Genomic DNA, 14,354 nt, shown 5'->3' on the forward strand with positions numbered 1-14,354 from the left:
TGAGATTAAAGTGGGACTCAGGTGAACTTGATTTCAGAGTCGGACACTTCACCCGCTGCAGAGGATAAAACAAAGCAATTCCTGGCGTCTCCCGAGGCGCAGCATTGTGATTGTGTGTGATTTTTGAGACTTGCTGCGCTCCACATCTTTAAAAGTCATCAACCAGGAAGTGACCTTTGACCCTCTGGATCAGCACCACTGACGGCCACGGGAATAGAAACAGGAAGTGGACAGGGAGACTCCAGATGAGATGGAGGACAAACATGACCATTCACTTCTGAGCACCACGACCCCAGACTTGGAGGTGCTGATCCACATCCCATCTGTGAGCCAGTCACAGTTGGAGGTCAAGAAATGACTGCAAACGTGATCCTGAGTCTCACAGGAACGTCAAACCTCAGGACAGGAACTCTGCACCCCCTACAGGACCCGCCTCCCACAGAAAAAACAGCAGACCAGCTCGTAGAGAGATTTTATTCTAAACTCCGTATGTACACAAGAAAAGCTTCTACATAAAGTTCCGAAAAGACAAATTGCACCTCTGCGTCCGTCGACTTCCCGAAACAGTCGAAGGCCGATCCGACTCGCACACGAGCGGCAGACGACTTCGGAGTTCAGGCACTTTAGCTACATCCTTCACATCACGTCGGAGATTTGGGGACATTACAATCCAGCTCAGACTCGCCGGCGGCTCGTCGTCTCCTAAAAACTAAGTGAATGAGTTTGTTGTCAGAGACGGAAGCTTTGCGGTCATGTGGCGAAACAAGTGGCGTATGTGAGACTCATTTTGGCTCAAAATATTTCCTATGCTTTGTTTTTTTCTACTTAAACCATTAGTGAAATTCTTGGTTTTCATTTCTGTGATTTCTTGTTACAATCCAATATTGCTTTTGTGATAAGGTGAAAAGGGTTTTATACCAACATATTTATGTTTATTCCAGCAGAGCAGATGGGTTTTTTGCTAACTGTTAGCATCACTAGCAGTGACACAGACAAGAAAAAAAAAATGCAAATAACTCTTCGGTAACTTTGAAAAATGGACGGAGACGCTTCATTCTTCATGTTTCCCTTTTGTAAAAACGTGACCAGCTGAAGAGAAACGAGGTATGCAGCGAAGGAGAAGAGCAAAACCGTGGCTCAAGAAACGAGTCTCAGCACGGACGAGAATAAAGTCATAAAATAGGGAAAAAAGTAAAACATAAAAAAAAAAAAAAAAAATCATTTAAGAGGCACAACAAACGGAAATAGTACAAGTTAAAAAAAAAGAGATATAAAAAAAATGATATATTTAAATAAAACATTTGAACCAGGGTGACCAGTACCTTCATTTATTTTCACATTTATAATTATAAAAACTTTTATTTCAACATTTAAAATAATTATAAACATTCATTTTTGACTTGAAATCTGTTTATAAAGTTATAAAATTGTGCAGAAAAGTTAACACTTATTTCAAAAGTATTTGAACTCTAGAAATGTTTAAAATGTATTATTAGTTAAATGGTTGTTATGATTTTATATTTACAGAACTAAACCGTGAATTAAAAAATGTGATTTTATGACTTTATTCTCGCCATTTTCATAAATCTATTCAGCGTTCTTATTGCAACAACTTTATTGCTCACAAATGGGACGTGGATTTGGCGTCACGTCTCCGTGGCTCTGGTGGTGTCAGACCTGGTTATGAAGCAGGAGACTCACAACACGTCAATAATTGACTTCAGCGAACGCTTCCGTCGCTCGCCGTCGACGCCGCCACGTTCTATTTTGAAAAGCGGGCTTCGCCTCTGGTGGTGGGTTCTGACAGGCAGCAGGTGGCTCTGATGAAAAATTCAGCGACGGAGAGGAGGAGCGCGAGGAGGCGAAGGTGGAGGGCGAGCGAGAAGACGGCTGCTGAGGTAGAAGGGAGGGGAGGATGGAGCTCCAACACAGGCAGGCCAGCCAGCGACACAATCCCAGAGAGGAGCAGGCGAGCTGGGCAGCGGATCAGAGCCGCCCCCCTCCTGCCTGGAGCTCCTCCACAGAGAAGACATGAATTATGGATGAAGACCATCTCCAGCGAGGGGGCGGGGGGTGTTTCTTACTTTATTAATAACACGCGGCTCCTCTCTGCTCCTCCCCGCAGGTGGCGCCGGGGGCACACAGCCGGAGTCTAACCTTCAGCGTTTGTGGCGTCCACTGAAGTCGTGGCGAGAAACATCAGAGAGGCGCGCAGAAACCTCAAACCCCCCCGACTGAGTGAAGGTCATCCGCACAGCGAGGAGAGTCACGGCCATGACGCGAGCGCCGCGCGGTTTACAACCATCGGGAGGTTGGAAGTTAAACATCAGAACGACGGCAACTCTGCCGCTAACGCGAGAAGACAGAAGGACTTTCTGAGCCGCCAGTGCGTAGGATCCGTTTCAGGGAGGCACCCGGCCCCTGGTGAGAGGCGGAGCCTCCCAAATCAGTCAGCATGTCGGAGGTTCTGGAACTGGGAACACCAGGTTTACAGCGTCCTTGAAGGCAGCACGCGTCACAAAAACAAAAACCCTCTCAAGAGTAGAACAGTCGACCTTTCTCCGACCCGATGCGGTTGAGTCGCGCCAACTGCGACGGCGAGGGTGGCACGTCTTGCCGGTACGGACCCTTCGGCGACGCCGGGTCCTTCAGGCGAAGCCCTGAGTAGCCGTCGTAGCTAGGGTCCTGCATTAGCTTCCCTTTGGCTTCCAGCTCTCGGCGCCGCTGCTCCTGCCTCAGCAGCTCCTGGGCCTCCAGCAGGACCCGGGCGTTGATCCCCACGCCGCCGCCCGGGTAGCCGTTCCGAGAGCCCTGGTAGCTGGAGTAGCGGGGGTTATCCTTGGCTGTCTGGAAGACCTCGCCAGGCGGGTACACTTTGTCCCACGATTCCTGAGAGACGGTGCTGGGGTTCTTCCTCGGCTGCCTGGAACAGAGACCCGGGACCGTGAGGGGACCACAAGCTAACAACATCACACACCTGAGACCAGATGGCCGGCGGGAAGGACAGGGTTCTGCAGGGACATGGGACCACATCTGGTTCTGAACCACCATGAGGATGGACAGGACGAACCATCGGACCTGACACACGGCGAGGTTCTTGAGAGGAGTCTATGTGTGTGTTTAGTGGGGTGTTGTTGACGTGTAGAGAGTAAATTGTGTGTGAGCTAGCTTGCTAGCATTAGGTGAGTATAGTTTGGTGTGCGACTGCATGATCGTCCTGCACTCCTTTTCGCCGAGTGCTGCGTACGATCGCGCCACTGCCAGCCTTTATTTTGGCGTGCAGAAGTGTGGCTCTTCTGGTGTGTGTTTTGTACGTCTACAGGACCATAAAAAGAAGAAAGGTTTCACACATCAAGACCAGAAGACACACAAACAAACAACCTCTCCCTCACTCGACTCGTGGAAGACAAAAACACACGCTGACAGAGTCATGAATAATTAGCAGCTTTATCAGTCGAGTGTGAAGAGACACAATTATTCACGTGTGTGTGGACGCGCCGACGCGCGCACACACACACACGCGCTCTCCGGATCAATGAGAGGAGGATCCAGACCCGGGCACGCCTGACTGAGTCCAATTTTCTGATTCCCATTCACGTGATGACAAAGAACCGGGCTGAGAGGTGAGCCGGGTCTTTGTGTGAGGTGAGACAGGTGTGATGGGAACACACCGCTCTGTCTTTCATCCTGAGGAGCCCTGATCATTAATTCTTCTCTTTCATCCACGCTCCGGCGTCGGAGGAGCACCGTGCTCTTTCGCTCCGCGGCGGTCGGACGTGAGCTTTGTTGTGTCAAACCTGTGTTTTGATGTCGTTTCATAAACTGCTACATTGCTGCTGTGTGTGGTGATTGTTGAGCGAAGTGAGTGTGTGTGTGTGTGTGTGTGTGTGTGTGTGTGTGTGTGTGTGTGAGTGAGCGCCAGCAGGGACGGCTCCGTGTGGCTGTGCTGCAGTGTTGGGGTCAGTCAGTCGCGAAGCGTCTTAATAGCATTAGCGGAGCCGCGTGGTGCGGCGCGGCGGGACGGCGGCATGAATGTTTGACGGAAGACGTGAAATATTAACCACCACTTCTGTTTGTAGTTCTGACAGGAAGTGTTTGCATTGGGACCGGATCATGTGACCAGTGGAACTTTGGGTAAATTGAAAATGTTGAACTCTCTGAAGTCACATGATGTTGAACCAGAGTGATGTCATCACACAGGAAGTTGCTCCAGGACACTCACATGAACATACATAGATGTTTTTTTTTTTTTTTGGTATCCTTGTGAGGACCTCTCACTGACATAGCCCTTTCCCCAGCCTCTCCCCCTCAACCATCCCAAAAAAATGTCTGACCTTAACCAGGACTCTGAATCAAACTTAACCACAGTACTTTGACTGATGTTTTAACCCTCTAAACCTTGTGAGGACAGGCCAAAATGTCCTCACAAGAAGGTGGCTTGTCAAGACTCAGTACTCACAAGTATGGCAAAACATGCCAACACACAGACACTCAGTTACCGTGGCAGCGAGCTGTACTGGCGCTGAGCCTGGGCGAAGGACTCCCTCTCCTCCTGTCTCTGCCGCTGCATCTGGACCTCCACCGAGACAGAGTGTCGTCCAGGCTGGCTGTAGCTGTTCGGACCGTTGCTGCTGCTGGTGGTGCTGGAGGTGGACTGGAACAGGCAACAGATCAGTCGTCAGAGACCTGAATCTCAGTCAGCGGGTCAGTTACTCAGACTTCAACAGTTCTGAGGAGGTTCCAGCTCAGGTCTGGACCTGGTCTCTGCTCAAGTCCCGGTCCCTACTTCTGAGTCTGGAGGTCTGCTGTGGTCCACCTTAGTCTGTGAAGAAGTCTGGTTCTGACATAGGGTCTATTAGTCTGTGAAGTCGTCCAGTGACTCGGTCTGACTCCAGTCTCTGTCTCGGTTCAGCATCACTACCCACACCCAGGTCTCCTTCACAGTCAGTACGTCCACCTCATGCCAGGAACCGGTCCATCCTCAACACAGCCACCATCACAGTCTACATCACCACAGTCGCACAACACATCACAGTCTACATCACGATGAACAGGTCGCCTCTGAAGTTCTACTGTAGCCAGAGACTCATGACCCAACAGACCCGCCACCCACCCAAGTCCCAAGACACTTACCAGAGACAGTGAGAGCTGAACCCGGAGCAGAGGTCCGGTCCTCTCGGGTCAGTACGACGGTGAGTGAGACAGACAGACAGACAGACAGGTGAGGGGAGGGCATGCTGGAGACCGGTGGGTGCAGTGAGGAGATGTGGGGGTGGTGGTGGGGTTAGTGGGTGTAAATGAAGATGGCGGACCTGCAGACTCACCTCGGCTTTGACACAAGTCTTCGGCCGGAGTTCGTACAACTGCGACAAAACTCAGCAGAGACTTGTGAGGCGGCTAAACGTCACAGCTAGCAGCGACTAGCCGCCGCCATCACCCGAGCAAACAAAGACACGGAGGAGTTTAGAGTGAGACCGAAGAAACCTGAAGAACGAGGGCCGGGGAACTGAACATGGAGAAACATGACGCCAACAAACCTTCCTCAAACAGTCTGGGAAGTAAGAACTGAAGAATGTCATCAAATTAAATACAATTAAAGCCCTGAAATATTCATGAAAAAAAGTCAGACACAGTGCACAGCATAAATGAAAAAGTGGAAAAAAAAAGGAAAAACAAGAGTAGTAAAACTTGCCCCACTTGTGTGTGTGGAATTGTTTATCCTACTTTGTGGGGACCAATTCTTGACAAAACGCTATCCTTGTGAGGACCATGAGGTTGAGCCTCGATTTGAGGATGAAGACTGTTGGTTGTTTGGTTCAGAGTGCTGGTTCAGGTGAACCATTTGTTTTGGATGGTTAGGTTCAGGGTGAGAGGCTGGGGAAAGGGCTATGGCAACGGGAAACCTCAAAATGTCCCCACAAGGACATGTCGTCATGAGGTGGTCCAGGAGGTTTTGGGTCGGTTCCAAAGTCGAACCTCATCTTGACCTGTCAGAACTGCGAGGACGACTCGAGTCTCGCGGGCGACAAATGAGAGCAATAAGGTTGTGCGTCGCCGTCGCGGCGAGCAGCCATCAGTCAGACTGATAGAATCAGAGCGTTACCCACAATCCTCGGCGGCTCCCTGAAACACAGGCAGCGACCAGAGAGCAGCAGTTTGAGTCCAGACTGAAACTGGACTAATCCCTGACCGTGAATAATTAAACTGCTCAGCTCCCACAGCACAAGAACACACAAATACTGCGGTGTTGACAAACAACAACAACAATGCAGAGCGCTCTGTTGCTCCCGGACAAAAGCACGCGGCGCCACATTCCCACAAGCTGCGGAATTCTCTCCAGGGAATGTCCGGACTCCACATGCCAAACATCAACGTGAAGTTCTGAAGAGCAGATTACCAGGATTAAAGGTTTAACATCCATGTTAGCAGCCATAGAGCAGCAACATGACATCGTAATCTCACCTTTGACTCTTAATCTCAAGATTTAGATCTCATTTTTATTCTAATTTCTTGCTCTATAGCAGGTTATATCTTCCTTAATAATCCATATTCACTCATTCATCAACTCCAAATCCTGATGTAAACAATATGTCAAAGGTAAACAAACACAACTGGGATTATTAACAGTCTCAGATTAATTTACAATTTATTACATTTTCAGATTCCATTTAAAACAAAAATACAAAACACGTGGAAGTGCTGCATCATTTTTGTGAAGACACGTTTGGCTCCACAAATCAGCACGAGTTGTGACACCAAAACAGGTTGTTGACAAACACTGCACGCCAAGTGTCGCGGTCATGTGATGATTTTTAACTTCCTGTTTGGTGGGACAATTATCGCTTAAAAAAAAGTTACATTTTTCTATTATATAGAAAAAAATGTTTTAAAAATATATTTTATAAAAAAGTCAATATAGATAAAGAACTAAATATGAGTTTGACTGAGAAAAATGTAAATTACATGACAGTATTCTGAAATATGAAAAAAAGAATTTGCCTTAAAAAACATTTTAACTTCTAAAAACTTTTCTTAAAAAAAAAAGAAAAAAAAGATTCTCGTGGACTGAAAAAAAAATCCTGCGTAAAAACCATCACATGACCTTTGTCACAGATGTAAAGTCTAACAGGAGAATAAATAGTGAAAGCGCTCTGGACGTGGAGGCAGCGTTTGTTCGCTTGTTCAAAATACTACACTCTGACTTCAAAGATAAACACGACCAGTGAAGGCACCGCTGAGTCCAGTGGGCGGGTCCACAGGGTGACGGACAGATGGGGGTGAGGTGAGACAGGTTAGTGATGATGTGAAAGTCCCGCATGCATGAGGATGACAGGGTTAATGGTCCACACAGGCGGGGTATGAGTGGTGGAGTTAGTCAGCACCCGCTCCAGGTTCTCTCCTCGAGTCCTCGGGGCCCCGCGCTCACACACTCACCCAGGGCTGCTCGAAGCTGTAGGTCCTCCGGCGGTCGTCCGGATCCTCGGGAACGTTCTGGGCCTGCTGGAACTCCTGCCGCAGCCTCTGTATCCGGTCGTGGTTGCTCGGGGCTAGTCGGCCGCTGAGGAGAGAGAAGGGGGCGGGGGGAGTGAGCAGTGTGAACGAGTGACCTGGTTCGGTCCGGCGGAATGGCCGCAGGATTCTGTGGATTGACTGAAAGCGCTAAAGAGTCGACCCAGATTTGATGTTTGACGCAGGGAACCAAAGAGCCTGATCTGACTGGACCTCCTCATCATGGTCACCTTCAGCTGCTTCGGCAACCAGAGCGGACCTCGAGTCAACGTGCATGACTCATGGGTTAACTGATTCTTTTTGGACCAAACTAGTCTTAAGTTCTGTCTGGGGAGTGAGTCAAAGTGAGTCCACGGATCTGCAGCCCAGACGTCGTAAATCATGCCAGGCAAAGAGCAACAGTGCAACTTAGTTGTGCGGGAAGTGAAGAAGAGGAACCTCGAGAGACGAGCGTCTGCCTCTGGACGCTCCACTCAATATCTGGCAGTGGGAGAGAGGGTCAGCGAGCGGCCCGTCGAGCTGCTCTGGGATTCGATGAAAGCTGAGACTCGCTGGCGGCAACGCTGCCGAGCTTTGAACCTCCCTGACAGTCGGGAATCACTCTTCCGTGTCGGGACAGAGAGCAGAGGGCACGTGGTCCGTGTGCGGTGACACGACGAGTCCCAGCTGAGACGTCTCCGCCGGTACGAGTCACGGAGGTCGACAACTCAGACACCGGTCTACGACCAGACATGAGTCTTCAAGAAAAAAAGTCAATGACTAGAACCATTCCACAGATTTGGCCTATGAGATTCTTGACTCTCGACAGGAGTCAGAGTAAGAGGGATGGGGGGAAAAAAACAAAACTAAGTGATATCACTGGCGTTTGTTTATGAGTTTATTACGCATTAGCATCAGGCACTGAGCCCTGCAGACCGAGTCCACCCCCCTCCATCCCCCCCAGTGAGAGACCTCTGGGCCAGCTACGACAAGTCGGCCAACCTGCAGGAGACAAGCTTGCCACCATTGTGGGTTCCCGGCGGCGAGAACGTGCGCGGCATGACGACCGCCATCTCCTCATCTTTTCATTCACTCATCTACATTGGTATCTTTGGCTTTTAATTAAACGCCACCGTCTTCATTAAAGATTTCATTAAGCCGGCGCCGCCCTGGGACTCGGGCGTCGGACCGACCCGGGTCTGTTAAATAAACATTTGCCGATGATGAGATGGTGAGAAACAGTGAGCGGTACAGTGGGGCCCCCCGGACGCAGCAGCTGGGGCCGCTCCACTTTTATTAGATTAAGCAGGACGGGGGCCCCTCGGACGCAGCTGGGGAGGCCCCGCCGCCACGGACTGTCCGTCATGATAATCCACGGTTATTGAGCGACAGGGACGAGGCGCCTCGGCCAGAGTCTGAGCACCGAGGTGTCCGACAACAAAGCTCCTTCTGAGGGACTCTGGAGTCAAATATATCGTCACACACTCTTCCAAGTGTCACAACATCCTCACTCCACCAGTAACTCAGTGAGAGGACCAGACGACCTTTGACCTCAGAGGCATGCCCTCCCGTGAGCCCCGCACTCAGGGTCGTAAACAACAGCCCTGGTTGTGAAACGTGAGCCGGGCAGCTTCTGCTGTCCAGAGATTAGCAGGTCGAGGGATCGCCGTGTCTCGGGTCGCTGGGGTCTCCAGAAGCGCCGCGCTGCCGGATTATCGGGATTACACCGGCAACTTGGACACAAGCTAATTGACTCCAGGACACAATTAAGTGATCGATGACACGGCAGCTGACGAGCGTCGATAGAGAAAACATTTGTGAGAGCTTCATTGATTCCATGAGTCAATTAACGAAAAACTCATTCATCAGGAAGCGCGCGTGTGTAGTTGTACTTCAGCGTGACCACAGAACAAGTTAGCAGTCGGCTCTCAGGCCCACAGGCCTCAGCCTGGACCCTCACTGGTGCCGCCGCCCACATTTCCCAGGTGCTGTATGTCTCTGCGACCGTACTATCTCCAGGCCTGCACCAGAACCACTCCGACCCGCTCCTCCACCCCGCCGGCATCGACCTGCAGGAGTGCGACTGTAAACACTGGAGTCATTGGCGGATTCCACTTCATTGGTTTTCACTTTAGAGGGCAGCTTCATCTTTCAGAGCTCCGGCGCTCATGTAATATCTGACGCACACACGGAGCTCGGGTTTCAGCCCCGTGTCCACCCAAGGCAGCTACATCACCTCCAGCCGATTTCATGCCGCCGCTCTCTCCGTCAGATCGCGAGTCCCACCACCAGTCTGCCTGGATCTGTCCAGGACTCACAACTGCAGGCGTGATATCCAACACGGAACTGGATCGGTGTCCCATGTCAGCTCGTGTTTGACGCATGCTGTAGTGTTCTTTTGTTATGTTTAAGCTTTCATTTGTTTTTATGTGTTTAGATGGACCTGTATATCTGTCCTTGCTTGGACCCCATGCTTTCGAGGGGACATTTTAGCCGGTCCCCACAAGGGTTGGCCTCAATTTGAGCATGAAAACTTCAAAATAACTGATCGTATGTTTTTGATGGTGTTGATTTGTTTGTACGTTCAAAATAACGTTATGTACAGGTTTAGAATTGGAAACATTTGAAACGGCACAACGAAAAAAATGGTTTCATTTTGGGCATGACCCTGCTCACCATCTGGATCTAGGGATTTTTTAAAGGATTGTTTAACATCGTCAGACGCAGAGGCACTTGGATCATTTGGTTCTGACAGATACTTTGCCATTGGCAGGCGGTGTTGGGGAGGACTGAAGCTGCTTGGAGGAGGTCTGCACTCTGCACACTGTGTTTGTTCTGAAGGTGTGTCCATGATGAGTGTGTGTGAAGAAACATCAGTAGAAACACTCATTCCAGGTGCTAAAATGACTGTCCTTTCAAATCCGCCCCGACAGATCTGCACGGTGATGATGATCTGTGGTAATCTAAACAGAGATCAGACAGATTAAATCCTAATCCAGCGGCTTGTTAACGGTCATGGCCTATGAGAGGCCATTTAGGACTCAGTTTCCTCGCCAGCCTGACGTTTTCATATTCAGGGGTCGAGCTCATGTCTGGATTAAAACCTGGAGCGAGGCATGGATCTAATCTGAGAGACACTTTCAGAGGGAAGCACGACTGGATTAGCTGGAGTGAGAGCGACGCGGCTTTGAATCACAAGGGTGGCTCTGACACATGACGGTAATGACTTTTCCGCAAACTTGAATGGGTCTTCAGTGGAAGTCTGCGTTGTGGCCGAGGACACGTGCGTCGCGCTGATCTACCGTAGCATCCGATGACTTCCAAGAAGTCAGAGAGGTGAAAATACAGCTAGCTGCTAATGCTAGCATGCTAACAACAGGATTGTTGCTCCTTGATGATGTGAGCTACTTTGCTTAGTTGTAACACCAGGACACACAACAGCATGACAGAGTGAAAGTCAGCAGACGTCAGAGACCGAGGTGAGACCCTCAGTGTGGAGGACACGGCTCCGACTTCATTAATAACCAGGAGAGTGTCATGACGATTCAGTTCAAACAGACTCTCTCAGAGAGAAGAGCCCCTCCCTCCCCGCCATGGCGCTGTGAAAACACGAGTTGGACATATCGGCAAACGAGCGGAAACAAGTTTCCACTTCTCAGTGGAGTCGTTAGCGCGGCACTCAGAGTTAATGGCCTGGAAGAGTGGACTTTACGGCCGCGTTGACACAGAAGCGAACAATGAGGACGGCTCCACTCGTCGTAAAGCCATTGACTCGCCGACCCTTTGCAGCTCACGTGCTGTGGGACGCTCTCCCTCAGGTGTGATGGCAGCGGAGGCAGACAGATGACAGCGATCTGGAGCGGTGAGAGGGGACACTTCAGGGGTCAGACCTGAACCTGTCTGGTCGGGCCCCCAAGGAAATCAAACGCCATCTTCTGTTCACACGAGCTTCCTGCTATCAGCTTCGATTCTCCCACGTCACTCGATGGAAACCTCAGGTTTAATGGAGTGAAGACTGTCAATCTCTCACCAGAGCAACAATGGGACGATAGACAGTAGGGCTGGGCGATAACTTATCGTACACAATATACCGCCAAACAATCTCCACATGACAATACTGCATCTCACAATGAATTCAATAAACAGGGCTCACTTGCTGCATTGGTCCTTATAGGTTCTCTGACGTGGTCGTCTGCCTTGGTACACATCAACACATGCAGGTCTCCCGCTGCGCTAGCACCTCAGCGAAACACCGTGGTGAAAATAGTTGGATATTGGATGGAGCTCCGCTCCAGTATTGGCGACAGCGTCCTCTTCCGCGTCCCGATTAGGGTTCACTGATCGCGGACACACTCTCACAGGCAGTGCTAATGCTACGAGCCGCCATCAGTTAGGGACCATCAACAAATTCTAAAGTGGTCAAAGTATTAGTGAACTCTTCAATAAGGCCATGGAAAACAACCATTTCAGGAGAGAGAATCATAAAAAGGTTTTTCATTACACAAGACAAAGACAGTTTGTATCATGATTTAGAGAATAGAATATGACTACATGATCATTTCTTCACATGATTTCTAACAGTTCTTCAGTAGCATGTAGGACATGTGTCCAGACTGCTCCATAGTTCACGTCAACTGGGAAGAGACATGAGATACAGCAGACAGACGGCTCCATTTAACCCCTAAATAAAGCTGGCAGAGCAGCCTGTCAGACACCAGCGGCTTCTACCAGAGACGTGAAACACTGAATTTCTCATCTCTACACGTAGTTCACTATCATATTGATAGGTATAACAAACAATGATGTTGGAAACAAACTCCACTCATAAGTTTCATCATAAGACAGTTTCAAGGGAGACTGTAGTGTCCAACACATGGAATGGAATGAAAATGTATTTAGTGTGATAATTATTGTTATCGCCGAATTTATCGCGATAACCTTTTTTGTCCATACCACCCATCCCTAATAGACAGAGGAAGACTTGGATGTCGGTCACCAGAGTACAGCTCCTGAACACACCGCCCTGATCTATGCTTCCTCATCTCTCTCCCTGTGTAGCTGGGACAGGCTGGTGATGAACAGGAGACGTGTGTGACTCAACAGGAAGCCACTTGTAACCATGGCGATCCTCCATCTGAAGTCGCAGTTCTGAAACAAAAGGAGAGTACTCCCCCTCTCCCCCATCGCTCCCCCTCCACCCCCCACCCTCAGCTCATAATGGACTCTAATTTGACTCAGATTAGGATTTATCTGATGCTGCCGTCAGCCAGAAACCTCCTCTCTGAGAAGGAGCCTCAACGAGTGAGACATCCATCCTTCGCCACACAACCAGGCCGGACCGCACCGCCGCTTCAATTTGATTTCCTCTCGGTGTCAGCCCTCCTTCCCGCCCTGCTCATCTCCTCCTCTTCCTCCCCGGGCCAAAATTATCAGCCGGCGTGGCAGATATTCATCAGTCACAGCCCAACCTTCCCGCCAACGCCGGGATTCTAATTTCGCCCGACTTATTTCCCTCGGTTACAATCGGCCGAGCCAGATGACGGCTATCTCTCCACTTCCTCTGCCGGCTCATCCCTCACTTCCCTCTTTCCTGCCTTAAAAAGGCCATCCATTATGTTGTCAGCCGGAATCTTCTCTCAGCGTGTCGGTGAGCGATGTCACAGCGAGTCAGTCGCATGTAAACAAACAGCCGAATGCAGCGACGGCAGATCACAACGTCAAACTTCAGTGTGAATCTCATCTGTTTATATTCTGTTTGTGTTGTTCCCGACACGGCAGGCTGGCGAACCGCGGCGCCACGTTGACTTACTTAATTCCACAAGTCATCACCCGTCAACTTTAACAAAGAAAGACTCGGGACTGAAGTAGCATCTTAACTCACATGCAAGAGGAAACCGAGTACTGGGAAACTGTTGCCACTCTCGCAGAGAGTCCAACTTTCTCCGTTCACGTGGCTGTTGACCTTATTGACCGAAGACAGCACGGTGACTTGACCCCAGTCCACGCATGACCCATGAGTCTATATTTTTCCGACTCTATAATTTGAGGAAATTGGGTTTCACACAAGTGGCGACGTTGGCGTCCACCAGACAGGAAGCGCTCCAGGAAAGCAAGTCTGATTGTACACGCAATGACTCCAACCACTCCAAGTGAGTCTTGAAGTCCTGTCATGAGTCGCTCGGTTTAGCTTCCTCCACAGTCTGAGAAAACAAGTCGTAAACCAAGTGAGCCAGTCTTTAATGGATGTTTTAAAGTCTGTTTTATTCTTATCATCAGTCGTAGTAGATTTTAATTCCCTCAATATCCACTGTATATTTCATTCTTTACCCATCCTTCTGCTCCACAACGGTCACCGTCTTCTTTCTACTTAATGTTGTCGTGAATGTGGAGATAGCTTTAGCTCATGCTTTTATCTGAGTCGTTGCAAAACGAAAAGATGAATCTTCACAGCTGCCTGAGGAACAGAAGTCTTACAGACAGGTGATCCAGTAAAAGCTCCACCGCATCTGAAACCCCAACCCTTCCAGGCCGGCGACCGACTCCGGGGTGCAGGACAGACTAATGTCTCCTGTCAAAACATCTCCTAACTAGGTAGCAGAACACCAGCCCCCACCCCCCACTTGGCTCCCTCTGACAGTGAAGTGGCCTCCTCAGATGCCTGGACTCCAGAGAAGGTTGGACACGCCGGTGGTCAGGACGCTCCGCCGTAACCGTCGGATTTCAAAGACTGTCAACATTCTTAACCCCCTCCCTCCGCCGCCCCCACCGACCTGACACACTTTCCCCACATGAAAAGACATGGAGAAGCAGCCGTGGAGAACTCAAAGGGTGTCACACTGTCTCTGGCAGACAAGCGTCACACGGTT

At 49.9% G+C, this 14,354-nt stretch overlaps 1 protein-coding gene across 4 annotated transcripts in view; it reads right to left on the reverse strand.

The window, feature by feature from the left end:
• Positions 1 to 465: 465 nt before the first annotated feature.
• The window catches only part of pard3ab (par-3 family cell polarity regulator alpha, b), an 80,942-nt gene continuing 67,053 nt past the window's right edge, over positions 466 to 14,354 (reverse strand). For 3 of the 4 annotated variants that reach the window (XM_053883291.1, XM_053883290.1, XM_053883289.1), the window contains 3 exons: positions 7,435 to 7,558; positions 4,500 to 4,654; positions 466 to 2,923 (listed from right to left, as the gene is read on the reverse strand). In XM_053883291.1, coding sequence (XP_053739266.1) covers positions 2,536 to 2,923; positions 4,500 to 4,654; positions 7,435 to 7,558 — 667 coding nt within the window. In that variant the 3' untranslated portion in view covers positions 466 to 2,535. The remainder of the gene's footprint in view (positions 2,924 to 4,499; positions 4,655 to 7,434; positions 7,559 to 14,354) is intronic. The other variant, XM_053883292.1, reaches the window with a different exon arrangement.

This window comes from Synchiropus splendidus, chromosome 13 (assembly GCF_027744825.2).
Source record: "Synchiropus splendidus isolate RoL2022-P1 chromosome 13, RoL_Sspl_1.0, whole genome shotgun sequence".
Classification (NCBI taxonomy): Eukaryota; Metazoa; Chordata; class Actinopteri; order Syngnathiformes; family Callionymidae; genus Synchiropus; species Synchiropus splendidus.